General features: G+C 40.8%; 1 protein-coding gene and 1 long non-coding RNA gene across 30 annotated transcripts in view; both read right to left on the reverse strand.

Annotated features, from left to right (window-relative positions):
- The window catches only part of ROBO2 (roundabout guidance receptor 2), a 773,593-nt gene that overhangs the window by 406,129 nt on the left and 354,140 nt on the right, over positions 1-13,324 (reverse strand). For 3 of the 29 annotated variants that reach the window (XM_083439191.1, XM_083439183.1, XM_083439200.1), the window contains exon 1: positions 3,788-4,815. The exons of 23 other annotated variants lie outside the window; for them this stretch is intronic. In XM_083439191.1, the coding sequence (XP_083295317.1) occupies positions 3,788-3,842 (55 nt within the window). In that variant the 5' untranslated portion in view covers positions 3,843-4,815. Of the gene's footprint in view, positions 1-3,787; positions 4,816-13,324 lie in introns of those variants that run through there. 3 more of the 29 variants (XM_083439201.1, XM_083439202.1, XM_083439192.1) reach the window with 3 other exon arrangements.
- On the reverse strand, positions 5,162-9,154 carry LOC310676585. The gene is made up of 2 exons (XR_014510630.1): positions 9,117-9,154; positions 5,162-5,345 (listed from the first exon to the last, which is right to left on the reverse strand). It is a non-coding gene; the product is annotated as an uncharacterized lncRNA (long non-coding RNA).

Below are 13,324 nucleotides of genomic sequence, written 5' to 3' on the forward strand. Positions count from 1 at the left end.
CTTTTGAATTATGGTGATGAAGGAGACTCTTGAGAGTCCCATAGACTGCAAGATGATCAATCCTATCCATTCTTAAGGAAATCAGCCCTGAGTGCTCACTGGAAGGTCACATTCTGAAGATGAGGCTCCAATACTTTGGCCACCACATGAGAAGAGAAGACTCCCTGGAAAAGACCTTGATGTTGGGAAAGATTGAAGACACAAGTAGAATGGGACAACAGAGGAAGAGATGGTTGGACAGTGTTCTCAAAGATACTAACATGAGTTTGACCAAACTGCAGGAGGCAGTGGAAGACAGAAGTGTCTGGCGTGCTCTGGTCCACGGCATCACGAAGAGTCTGACATGACTAAACACCTCCTAAATAAGTGCTTCCTACCACAGGATGTGGTGATTACCACCAATCTGGATACCTTTAAAGGTGGATTAGACAAATTCTTGAAGAATAGGTCCATGAAGAGCTACCAGTCCCGATGCCTCTGAATACTAAGGAACAGTGGGAAAGGGCTAATGACCTCACCTTTCTGGTTGGACACTGTGAGAAACAGGCTGCTGGACTAAATGGCATTATGTCTGATCCAGAGGCCCACCCTTCTTACAAAATAGTCAAATAAAGAAATTAATGAACAAAAATTACTTTTTCAACCATTCCTCAGCTTGGTGTGCGATATGACAAGAGCCCTTTTTAACTTTCAGAAATGGTAAAAAGACTGGTATCAAGGTAGAATGCTGGGAAGATTGGAATTACAGTTATCCCTAAATAGATGGCAAAGGATGTGATCTGAACTGCCATAAATCCACATTCACAATACAAATGGCACATTTTGCCCCATTTGCCCCTAAAATTTCATGATAGAGTGGTACCTTGGGCTAAGTACTTAATTCGTTCCGGAGGTCCGTTCTTAACCTGAAACTGTTCTTAACCTGAAGCACCACCTTAGCTAATGGGGCCTCCTGCTGCCACCGCACTGCCGGAGCACGATTTCTGTTCTTATCCTGAAGCAAAGTTCTTAACCCGAGGTACTATTTCTGGGTTAGCGGAGTCTGTAACCTGAAGCGTATGTAACCTGAGGTACCACTGTACTAAGAAGGCACAAGAACTAAGACAATTCACCATCTGAATCTGCATCATACCACCATGTAATATCACCTGTAGGCCACTCATGTTTCTCTGGGTACTCAGAGATAGGCATGGAGTATATCTTCCTGAAATTATATCTCAAAAACACATGGTTTGCTTTTCTCTGACTGCATTCATACCCAAAAGATACAAAAATCATAATGATGTAAAGGGAGAGCTCTCGGAAGCTCAAAGCCTTAGCTTGTGAGTGAGGGATGACCTATTTTTAAGGAGGAAAAAAAACCAGCTGGTTTGAGTTTCAACAAAGGGTCTTTCTTCCTCAGTTATGCTTTCTTCATGCTTACTGTTTTATTCATAATACAGAAAAAAAAACATATGTTAAAGCAGTTTAGGATCATTTCACATATTATACTCAGTGGGAAAGATAGCTTAGTATGTATGGTGGGCAAACCATGATGGACTCAGGTTTGCTACTGAGTGTACCTTTGGCAGCCTCCCTCATATGTATTATACATGCCTGCAAACATGTGATATTAGCATTTTCCAATATTTTAAGAAAAGGGTAACATGTGATGCTGCCTTTAATGGCATCCTGTTTGTGTTATGTGGCAACCTTCATTTCTGTGTTTCTGGGAAGATAGGGACATCAGTAAGCTAATGTAAAATACAATAGGCTTCCAAGATACAGATCTACATTTTATGTTTCAGAACTATGTAGATATGAATATGTTTCAGAAGAACAGCAACAACTGTTGACTACAATTCTATGTACAGGATTGTATCTACTGAGATTATCATAGTCTAGTCAAAACCTTCCCATAAAGTGCTTTTCACAGATTTTTAGTAAGTCCATATTTGTCAAAGATGGACCAATAAGTTTGCTCATAGACCTACCTTGTAAAAGAATGGTGGTTTTTTTTAAGGTTCAAGTTGTGTTCTCCATGGAAGAAAACTTGAATAAATTATGCCTTGCTCCTGTCCTTCTAGCAAGCTGGTTAATTGCATTTGTTTCCTATATCTCCAAACAGCCTGGTACATTAATTACATTCTGTAACACCAGGCTCCTGTGATTCACTCTGTCACTTCCACTGAGCACTTTAATTGTATTCCTTCTAGCTACCTACAATTTTAAACACTGGCTAATAACTACATTTCTGCAGCCTGATGCTTTCAGGTTTTATGTACATTTCCAACGTGACTTATGTGAACCACAATGCTTTGTAAAAAAAATAAAAATTGAAACTGCAGGGCACATTACGTGATACACTCATTATACAACTTGTGAACCAATACTTACATATCCTCAATTCCCAGCTTTTAGCAAGGTTCTCTGTTGCCTCCTGTGTTGCTAAGGGTGTGGTGGGAGGGAGAGAGGGAGGGATGGGTAGCACACAACTGCATGCAATAATTGTAGGTAATACAATATCACTCTCTGTTTACAAGAGTGGCCTCTCGTTGATATGGATACCAGGCTTTTAGCACCAGCTTCCTGCTGGAACTAAGTTTAGTCCCAGATCCTGCCCATATCCAGCATCAAAGAGTAAATTAAGCTAGAGTCCAAACCCCGCCCCCCCAAAGACACCTCTGTAAAAATATAATGCCAAACCTCCAAATTAAGACAATAGCCAAAGAGATCAGGTACCAAATCAAGCCTCCCCACCACCAATGCTCACATAAAGACTCAGCATGACTGTCCATGTAAACAGTTTGTGCGCCCAAAATACTATGATGTATGTTGCACATTTGAGGTAAAACACATACAGTATAGATGTATTCATAGCCATTGGTGTCTCTACTCTGTTAAAATTATACCTTCTAACCATAGGCAGTACAAACATCGTTCCTTTGATTTTTCTCAATTTCCTTCATTTCAAACACTGAAATCAACAATGTGTTCTTAGCTCTTAAATATCAACATGAAATTCCCTGCAACATGCTTCTAGGTTAAACGACGAGGTCTTGGTTTTACTTTAGGGAGGGCTAAGCAAGCTGAACAAAAGACAAACCCCTGTACAAGGGAGACTGCCTTTACAGAAGGGGAGACACCTACAGCACCTGTTCAAATTCCCCATTGTCTTTAAACAGTGGAAGCCTAGCTTCTCCCTGTGGCAGAAGCTGGCTGTGAGATTCTGCTGTACTGGGAGGCTTCCACAGACACGACCCTCTTTCACACTCCCTACTTTGTATACTTTCCACCTGACACATCTCACAGGCATAGTTATTTCACACCTTTTAGCGCATTCCACACATTACTGCATTTTTCTGCGTGCATTGCTTACAAATGGAGCAGCGAGAACCTCACGGTAGTAAATTTCCCATTCACCTCTCTTGAATCAGAAGCACAATTACCCCATTTAATCAGTCGATTTTCCACCTAAAAAGTTCAGCATGGGGTAAAAATAGAAGCAACAGAAATCTGTTGGTGCGTCGAGATTTACCAGTGCAGCTGATTTCAATCTCTCTCTCTCTCTCTCTCTCTCTCTCTCTCTCTCTCACACACACACACACACACACACACTCTTTACAGCTTATGTTAACTATTTTCCCACTAAGTTAGAAAAGAAGATTTGCTTTATTAATAGCATGTTCATATCCATCGCTTCCTTCCATCGTTCCATAGCCCATGCACATTATACAGGATTTCGAGCCCCAAAATCCAAGCGTGCTCTGCTCCAAAGAAATGACAGTAAAACACAACACTAACTTACCATCAACTTGAAAAGAGACAAATCCAAGCAGCAGGAGTGGCGTCAGCAGCCCCATTTTAACATATTCAAAGGCAATCCAATTCCAGGGAGAGAGAGAAAAAAATAGAGGGGGGGGGGAGTAGTCCCAAAAGTTGAGATTCTCCTACAACCTACAATACGTGGAAGGAGCCTGGAGAGCAGCGGCGAGAAAGAGGCTTGAATGGGACACTTTGAGCTCCATGCAGATTAGCAGCGCGAGGGGGAGAGCGAGGGAGGAAGAGGGGGCACCGCTCCCGGCTCGGCGCGCTGGCTCCGCTTCCGAAATTCCCACCAATCCAGCGGAGGCAGAGGAATTGTTCAAGTGTGGCTAAGACTCTCCATTGCAATCCAGAGCCCGGGGATTTCTTCGGCAGACGAGAGAGACTTTGAAAGCAGATACGTTTCCTAGAAAGTGCGTCCCCTCCCGCCGCCACCACCTCGCTCAAAGTTCTCGGCGCTCTGAGGAAAAGGCGGGGAAGGAGGGAGCGAAATCATGGGCTTGGCTTAACTCTCCTGCTTCTCATTTTCTTCCTTTTCCAACCCGCCCCCCCTCCTCAAAATCACTTCAAGCTGCGGAGTTGCTTCCCTTAACTTCCATAAGAGGGACGCCTGAGCAACATCTTGACGCGCAAGCTCCCTCCTTCCCTCTCCACAACACCCCCTCAAAAAAAATAAAAATTAAAAAAGGCAACCCAGCCACCCCTACCCTCAGCGCGGGAAGAAACTGCTTGAGGAGAATAAACTCCCAACGTGCCGCTGGGGCTGGAGGAAAGAGAGAGTGGCGGTGGGCACGGTTGTTGCTGCTGGCTGAGGCGGCCGCCGCTGCCGTGTAAACGCGCGCGGCGGTGGGCGGGGGGGGGGTGTCGCTCTCACTATGGAAGGAGTCGAGCGAGGCGGGAAGCGGCAGGCGCGGCGGGGTGTGCGCGCGCGCGCGAGGGAGAGGAGGGGAGAGAGCGCAGCACCCTCCTGCTGGAGCTCGCCCGGGCGGCCTCCCCACAGCCTGGGCTCGTTCTGCTCGTTTTGCTGCTGCTATTGCTGCTCTTCGTAGAGCAAACACGGAGGTGGGGGGGGGGGGAAAGGAGAGCCGGAATTGTAAGAGCTGGGGTGTGGATTAAACTAGCACTGTAAAACACCACACCCACTCTCATGTTCCCCTCAGGGATCGCGGTGGGAGGGAGAGGGGGGGAGAGAGAGAGACAGACAGACATACATAACGTGAGGCAGCTGAAGGATTGAAGAGAACACCGGGGGGGGGGGACAGAGCAGCGCTGCTTCTCTGCCCCCCCCATCCCATTTCTCTCCGAAGCCCCCTTTTCCCTGTTTACTGTTGGCTATAGGTAACATTAACATGATTGCTTCTCACTGCTTCTCATTTAATGGGCAGGTAATTTTCTCGACGAGCGATTTCATGGAAGTCTCTTCCCTAATTATTCAGTCTTCCTCGCCTCTTCTCTCTCTCTCTCTGTCACAGGGAGGCCTTTGAAAGAAGACGGCAATTTCAACCTCTTCTTCTCACTTAGCTTTCATGTGCTGGTACTTTCTAAAAAAGGGAGGCGCAGGAAGGCGATCATGTTGCCTAATTCCAGGTGTGTAGTGATACGCAGCTGCTGCTTAGTAGGGAGAGAACTATGACATTCTGCACATGTTCAAAGACCCCTTCTCCCCGATTACGGCATAATATTTGTAGTTGCTTAAAGCCCTCCCAGCCACTCAGGAGGGCCACAGATGGCTAACAAAAAAAAGGTACCAACTCCTTTTAAAAGGAAAATGCAGGCAAGTCACCATTGCCTTATGCAAATACAAGTTACAGTGGTACCTCGAGTTACAATTGCTTCAGGTTTCAAACTCCGCTAACCTAGAAGAGTTACCTCGAGTTGAGAACTTTGCCCCAGGATGAGAACGGAAATCGTGTGCCAGCAGTGCAGCGGCAGCAAGAGGCCCCATTAGCAAAAGCACGCCTCTAGTTAAGAACAGTTTCAGGTTAAGAACGGACCTCCGGAATGAATTAAGTACTTAACAAGTTCCAGTGTCAGACCCAAGTCAGACCTACTCTAATACAAGGTTGCAGTTAGATTGCAGAATCCTGCCACAAACTGGGCTCTGTATATTATATGATGAGTGTACAACCAATTTATGCAACCCTCCTTCCAGTATAAGCATGCCACATTGTGGCTGCCTGGAACATGTTTATACATGCAGATGCCCTATACCATATATGTGAACAGATCATATGCAAGATTAAGGCCACAATTCTGTGCATCTTTTTATGGGGAATAAGGCTCACTGAACACAGTGAGACTTCTGAGTAAGCATACGTAGGACTGTGCTATCAGTTCAGTTCTTATTTGCACTGCCCTTGTGCATTGTGGCTTTCAAAATTCGATTCACTTAATTATGTATACATATACAAAGGTTATATGTATGTACTTATCAACACTGGGATTTCATAGGATACCACTGTGGTAAAGGGGGAAGCTTCCCCCCCCCCCCCAATGTAATTTCTGTTTCAAGGATGACCACCCTATCCCACCTTGCTACCTGACAGAACTTATGGTGAGGTCTTGTACAAACAAAACATCATATTCCAAAACTAGCTTGAAATGTGCATTCTACCAAGAATGCAAATTGAGCAGAATTCTAGTTTCTGCATCTGTGAAAGCAAATGATGTGATCAACTGCACATTCAGAAGAGTACATACATGGAATTGACATAGAAGCCATTCACAAGCTCTTCAAGCAACTCTCTTGCACACAGTAACTGTGGTTGCAACCCTTTCTTCATGTTTATGGAATGGTAAGCTAACCTGAACATGAGGAGCCCTTCTTCTGTGTAAGCATATTTTGCATTGTGCATAAATTAGCTGTAGTAAATTGGGGTCAACCATATGCGTTTGTTTTGTTCGTTCTCTGTTTCCCTGACCTTTCATTTTTCGTGTTTTGACTAAAACAAAACACAAAACACAACACAGAATATCACACCAGTATTTTATAAACAACTCCGTGCGCTTCATTTCAACCTACCTAATTCCTTAAGCTCTTAAAAAGAACACCTTTACCACCTTCTTTCTAAACTGTTGAAGCCCTTACAATGTATGCAATCCAGGAAGAAGATAGAGTATATGGGGTCTCTCATGAGGTTAAAGGATGTCTACAGCAAGGGGTGTGGAGAGAGAGTTTTCCCTTTTCAGTTCAGCTAGGAGGAAAAATATATATATATTCTCTGTGTAGGGGTGTTGGGGGAAAACCATAACAAGGGAAGACAAATGAGACTGCACAAACTGAAGAATAAGCATAAAGAGGATGATCAAGTAAAGGAATAGCTGCATCAAAGGTGTATGTCTGAATACTTGCAATATCTTTAGTGTATAAAGTGCAGCTGAGGCCGTGAGTGATCACAAGAGTAGCTACTAGCTATTTGATGTTAGCACTGATGATTAGACAGGGGGTTAGAGGAATATACACAGGTCTGTGAGCCAAAAGCAATGTTAGATGGTGAATCTTTAGTTCCCCCTACTGGAATATAACAGGAAACAGCTGTTCTTGGTTTGTTATATAGCTAATCTTTTGTGTTTTGTTAAGACCACTTGTTTTGAACTTTCAACCTATTTCTCAAACACTGCTTGAAGTTGAAACATGTGCATTTTGCTCATTATTCTTATTGATTGCTCAGAATTATTTAACATTGTTTTGCAGCCCATTGCAGTGTGTTTCTTAGAACTGAGTTAAATGGAATTTGCTCCTAGTAAATTTACTTGTAGCAAATCTAGGCTTTTAAAATTGTTGAATAAAAATTGTGGCTCAGGTTTTTGTTTTGTTTTTGTTTCTGATTTTCATAGCAGGTTGTTTGTGTTGTTCTATGTATAGTGCCTTTGAGAGAAGGCCTTCTAATTTTTTTAAAAAAATACTTGCCAGTGTATTGAAATCATACACAATATACTGCACTTTGTGTATTTTATACAAATTACCTAAGTATAACATTTTAAAATAATATGAGTATGATTAGCATCCATATGGGAACTAAGTATAGATAATCAGCAAACTCAAATAAACAAGATCCAGAAATGTTGTCTCCCCCCCCCCCCAATATTCTTTTCAGGTCAAATATATTTAATATTATTTGTTCTTTTATTAAATTACACTAGATCTGTTAATGGAAGATTTAGACAAATCACAACCTAGATTTACAGCAATAACTATACAACAGCTATAGAAAGTGATATTGTAGATATATTTACAATATAATTCTTTCCATTTGCCTTCTCTATACAAGTTAGTCAATGTTTGCATAGCTGTACAACAGCTCCAAGCTTGTTTTATGTAAAACAGGAAACAATATTATTCTCTTTTCAAAATATGCCCCACAGATAAATATATTTCTAATACATTTCTAACAGACTTTTTCATATAGGAGGCTATAATTAAGGATAATGAGGGTTAGGTGATCAAAATAGCCCTCTTTGTTCATGTTCTTATGAATTAGCAATTCTGGGATATGCATAACAGAATGTGAAATATTCAGCAATATTTCTCTTGGATAGTAGACATTTCAAGGATTCAATATATGTGACAATTACTGCTTGTTTATTAATGTGCATTTTATAAAATGCTTATATAATCGAATAGCACCTTTGAACTTTTCAAATATGTTAAAAGTACTTAGGATTGTATTCATTGTATTTCTTACTTAGAATAAACTGATTGAAATTAATAGATATGGCTAGCTTAGGTCATTAATTCCAATAGGTCTTTTTGAGTAAAACGTAATTCAAAACAATCCTTAGTATAGCTTCTACTTTGAGGAACACAAAAGCTATGATATGCACATCAATGTTGTGTTGCACAGACTTTGCAATTCAGCATAGTGGTACAGTTTGCACATCAGTGTAAACTGATATAGACTAAACAGAGAACCCATTACAAGCATGTGGACTATGAACACCTCAGCAGATGTTAGGGGTGTCCTGGTTTTTACTTTTTGAAATATGGCAACCCTAGCATTTGTACAAGAAGTTTGCAGAATGGAATCAAAAGGCATAGTTTCTTAACCATTTCTTGAAAATAGTCCTGTAATCACACTGATTTCATTTGAACGTACTTAAAATTATGAATCATTGAAAGCAGTGAGACTTTTTGGATATGACACTCTAGCCTAAATGCTCTTGCCCCTAACTGCAGATATAGAGAAATAAGATATATTGTGAGTGATGCACATTCTCAGAGACATTTCCTGTCATTTTTACTTCACATGTCTCAAGAACTAAGTGCTGCTATGAAAAGAGATTCTCATTTACTTATTACATCTGTAACTCACCTTTCCTCTAAGGAACTCAGGTATTACTTCCTGTGTTATTATCAACTGTGAGGTAGGATATATGGAGAGGCTGTGATTGGCCCAAGCCTACCCCAGTGAGCTTTATGGTTGCTAAGCTGCAATTCAGTGGTAAGCAAAGTCAAAAGTAGACAGAAATACTGGACTAGGTTTTGTGAAATGATACATGAGTTCTGTTATGCGTAGTTCTTCCCATGTAAAACAATTAACCACCTGTATGTCACTGTTGCTTTCATAGCTATATTTATGCAGCCATATATTTGTTCACTTCATTTTAAGATTCCTTAGTGGTAATTCCTTAATTCCTTAGTTTATTGCCCAAGTGCTCTTCCATGAAGTTCCTGATTTATGAAGATGTCAGTTCATATGAATTCTTCCTACAATGCAGTTGCAATTCTAACAGCATTAGAGCTGCTGCTCTGCCTCTACTAGTGGACTGAATGCTCCCATCAAGCTATGGTTCTTTTTTCCAATATAATGCTGTCAACACTATTGTCATCAGTTATACATATCAGTGGATTATTAACAATATTATTTGTAGGACTTCTGTATTAGTTTTGTCTGCGAATGGCCTTGTCTCACTTCAGCAATAGAATTACATTTTGCATTGTCTCCAGAAATGCTTTCAAATTAGAATCGATGTGTTGGCCATACAATTTTTCACTGCCACTGTAATTCGGTTTTCTGCCTAAATTTTTTATATGACTTTATGATTTATCTTTTAAAAACTGTGATACTAAAAACAAGTGAAGGGAGAAATACTGTGTACCATGATTTGAACAAAACGTTTATTCTTCATGCAGGATACACAATTTCATTTTCTATAGTAATATTTTTTATATTTGGCAGACAGGCAGATCCATGAGAGACTAGCCTGTTTTATGTGTATGTTTAAGCTATTTGGCTTTTCTTTTTCAAAAAACAGTCTAGGATAATTAAAGATTGTCAGTTATGGAGTAGTGAGATTATGAGTCCTCAAATTTTGTGAGTCCACAATTGTCCACAGCTGTAAATAAAGTGTAAAAGGAGAAGGGGTGTATGAAACCGGGTGCGTGTTTGTATAGGAGGTAGCTCAGTGTTAATGTATTAGCCAGTAAACCCAGTGAAGCTTCTAGTCAAGATGGGCATGCAGGATATCTATTTAGTTTAAAAGGCAATGTGCAACTTAACTGAGAAATGTTTGTGTATAGCACCGTGGTAGCCAAATCTTCATAAAGTTTTATTTGGAAGTTACTCATTCTGACTGTAGCAGTCAAATTTACTACCATGGGAAGATATTTGGAATTGGATGAAAGCATAAAATGCTTTGTAAGTCTTATCTTACTTATCTTCACACAACGACCAATAAGATTGTGGTTTTCAAGTAACTTTCTTAAGGTTATCCACTGAGTCTTTAGCTGATAAGGGAGTTGAACCCATGTTGCCTGGGTGTGACCAATGAGGTCTGGCAGTAGTCAGATTTTTGAATGTTGATTCAACAATGTGCCACCAGATTTTATTGGCTTCCAGGACGGGCCCTCAAGTTATATTTTCATACAGAGGTACAAAGCACATGCCTCTCATCAAATCTGAAGGACATGCATCTGTAAACCAAGATGTAACCCTTTTAAATACTCAGAAGTAAGAACTGTGAAAGGGTTGGCATTCTCAAAGGGCAGATCATCTTGTAAGAAACACACTTAATTTTACATATGTAAGTCCTTGACTTGAGGGAGAGGTACATGATTATCAGTCCACTGGTACTGTGGTGAGAAATGTCCTTCAGTTAAGAATTAGTTCAGAACTTTCACAGAAGTAAGCTACATTCTGGAAACATGATAGTCAGTGATGCCAAGAACAGCTAGCAAGATGCTGTTCTGGACGCATAAAGTCTCACGGCTTGAGGGGAAGCCTGCAATGTCATACATCCTAGAGCACCTGACTTGGAAATAAAAAAAGAACTGTAATCAGCCAGGTGGAGCAATCCAGTAAATTAAATTAACATTAAGATGAATCAAGGAAGCTACGCTGACTTCTGAAGGGAGATGAGATTTAAAGTTCTCTTAGCTGTTTGAAAATAAATGTATAAATTATGCTTGCTTAATTTCACAAATGGAAAAAATACCTCTTTGTTAATTACTGTTAAAATTAAAGAAACAAATCATTGAAGTAATCAGGAAGCCTATACTGTAACAATTTAAATGTAGGAAATTTCATTGCAAAATGGTACAATATATTGATTTCTCAGTGAGAAAAACACTAAAGGGGTTTTATTGTAATTTATTTATTACCTTTCATTTATATCCTTGGATGTCCTGTACAATGACCTGTATTGAGGCAGAGACAGAAGTATAGCGTCCAGATCAAGGGAACTAATAGTACTGCTTGCTTCTGCCCCACCTGAAGTACTGTGGCCAGTTCTGGGCACCACGGTTTAAGAAGGGTATTGATAAGGTGGAACATATTCAAAGGAAGGTGACCAAGATTATAAAGGGCCTGGAAACCAACCCTTATGAGGAACAATTGAGGAAGTTGGATATGTCTAGCCTGGAGAAAAGAAGACTGAGAGGTTATATGATAGCCATCTTCAAATATCTTCCAGATGACAGCTCTTTAAAGATGCAGCAAGCTTAGATCCCTTCAAGTCAGGATTAAGGCACCACCATGGGACTGAAACTGCCTTGGTCATGCTGGTTGGTGATCTGCGGCAGGCTAGCGACAGAGGTAAAAGCTGTTTTCTGGTTCTGCTGGATCTCTGACTAGAGGTAGCCTAGTTAGATGGGTGGGATATAAGAAATTAATAACAACAATAGCAGTGCTCTAGAGGGTAGGACCTGAATCACTGAATTCAAATTACAAGAAAAGAGATACAACTGAACATTTGGAAGCGTTGTTTGACAATGGAACAGAATACCTCAGAACATGGTTGACTCTCCTTCATTTAAGGTTTTTAAACATAGGTTAGATTTGTCAGCAATTATTTAGCTGTGATTCCTGTATTGGGTTATATAACCCTTTGTGTCCTTTCCAACACTGCAATTCTATGAATATGGGTGGAGTTGTTCAGTTTTGCTCCATGTCCAAGTATTGTTGCAAAATTAGTTCCTTATTAAATAAGTATTTACTTTCCTTGCAATATACCATGTAACATCTGTGCAGACATCAGTAGAAACACTGTATCTTAATAAAGGTGGAAGCAGATCTGCAAACTGAAGGACTGGTTTCATGGAGGAGGCTGGAGGCCTGTCCATCATGCTGGCCAAGGCAGAATAGAGTGATTCTATTACTTCCCCTGATCTGGACACTACTTTTGTTGATACAGCTTAGAATTGCATGAGCTTTTTTGCTGCTGCATCTCACTGTTAACTCAGGTTAGGTTTGTTGTCAACTAAGACCCCTAGATCCTTTTCACATGTATACTTGTCAAGCCAGGTGTCCCTTAGCCTTTATTTGTGCATCTGATTATTTCTGCCTAATTGCAGAATATTACATTTGTTCCTGTTGAAATTCATTGTTATTAGTTTTGGCCTAGTTCTTGAGTTTGTTAAGATCACATCTTTTGCAGTATCAGCTACCACTCCCAGTTTGGTATCATCTGCAAATTTGATGAGCATCCCCTCTATTCCTTCATCCAAGTAATTCATAAAGCGCATACCAGCTTTCCCTGGAACATATTTCAGGAAAAAAGCTGATAACTGTGAACTTATCTTTTGTCTTGTAACTCACACACTCTTGTTACTTCTGCTACAAATTTCCTTCTTCTGTAGATTTCATGCCATGGAAAGGGCAATATGAGCAGTTCCACAAAACCTGGATACAAAAATCCAACCTTGCAGGGCGAATACCATCTGGGTTTGAAGAGCTGTCAGGCAGTGGTGGAAGATGCAGTCAGATTCTTGGCGTGGCACTGCTGCTCAGCACAGATTATCCCCCATTTGCTTCCTATAGCATGTTAAGTGGGAGCTCATTTCCTGCTATCCGCTGCTACTGTTGCTCCTGCTGCCATTATCCTCAAAGAGAAAGGATGTTTTAACTCCTGGGGCCTAGAAGTTCCATTATCATTCCTTTATCTTTGCCAGCCCTTACAGGCTACCAGTTACCTTATTTCTGGGAAATGATGAAGTCACTGGAGTCTGGCCTTTGGCAGCAGCTGGACTGTGACTTCTGGTGAGTGTGCATGTTTTCCATCTCTTTGAGCTGGTGAGTAATGC

Source organism: Podarcis tiliguerta, assembly GCF_965153285.1.
Source record: "Podarcis tiliguerta genome assembly, chromosome: 4".
NCBI classification, from domain to species: Eukaryota; Metazoa; Chordata; class Lepidosauria; order Squamata; family Lacertidae; genus Podarcis; species Podarcis tiliguerta.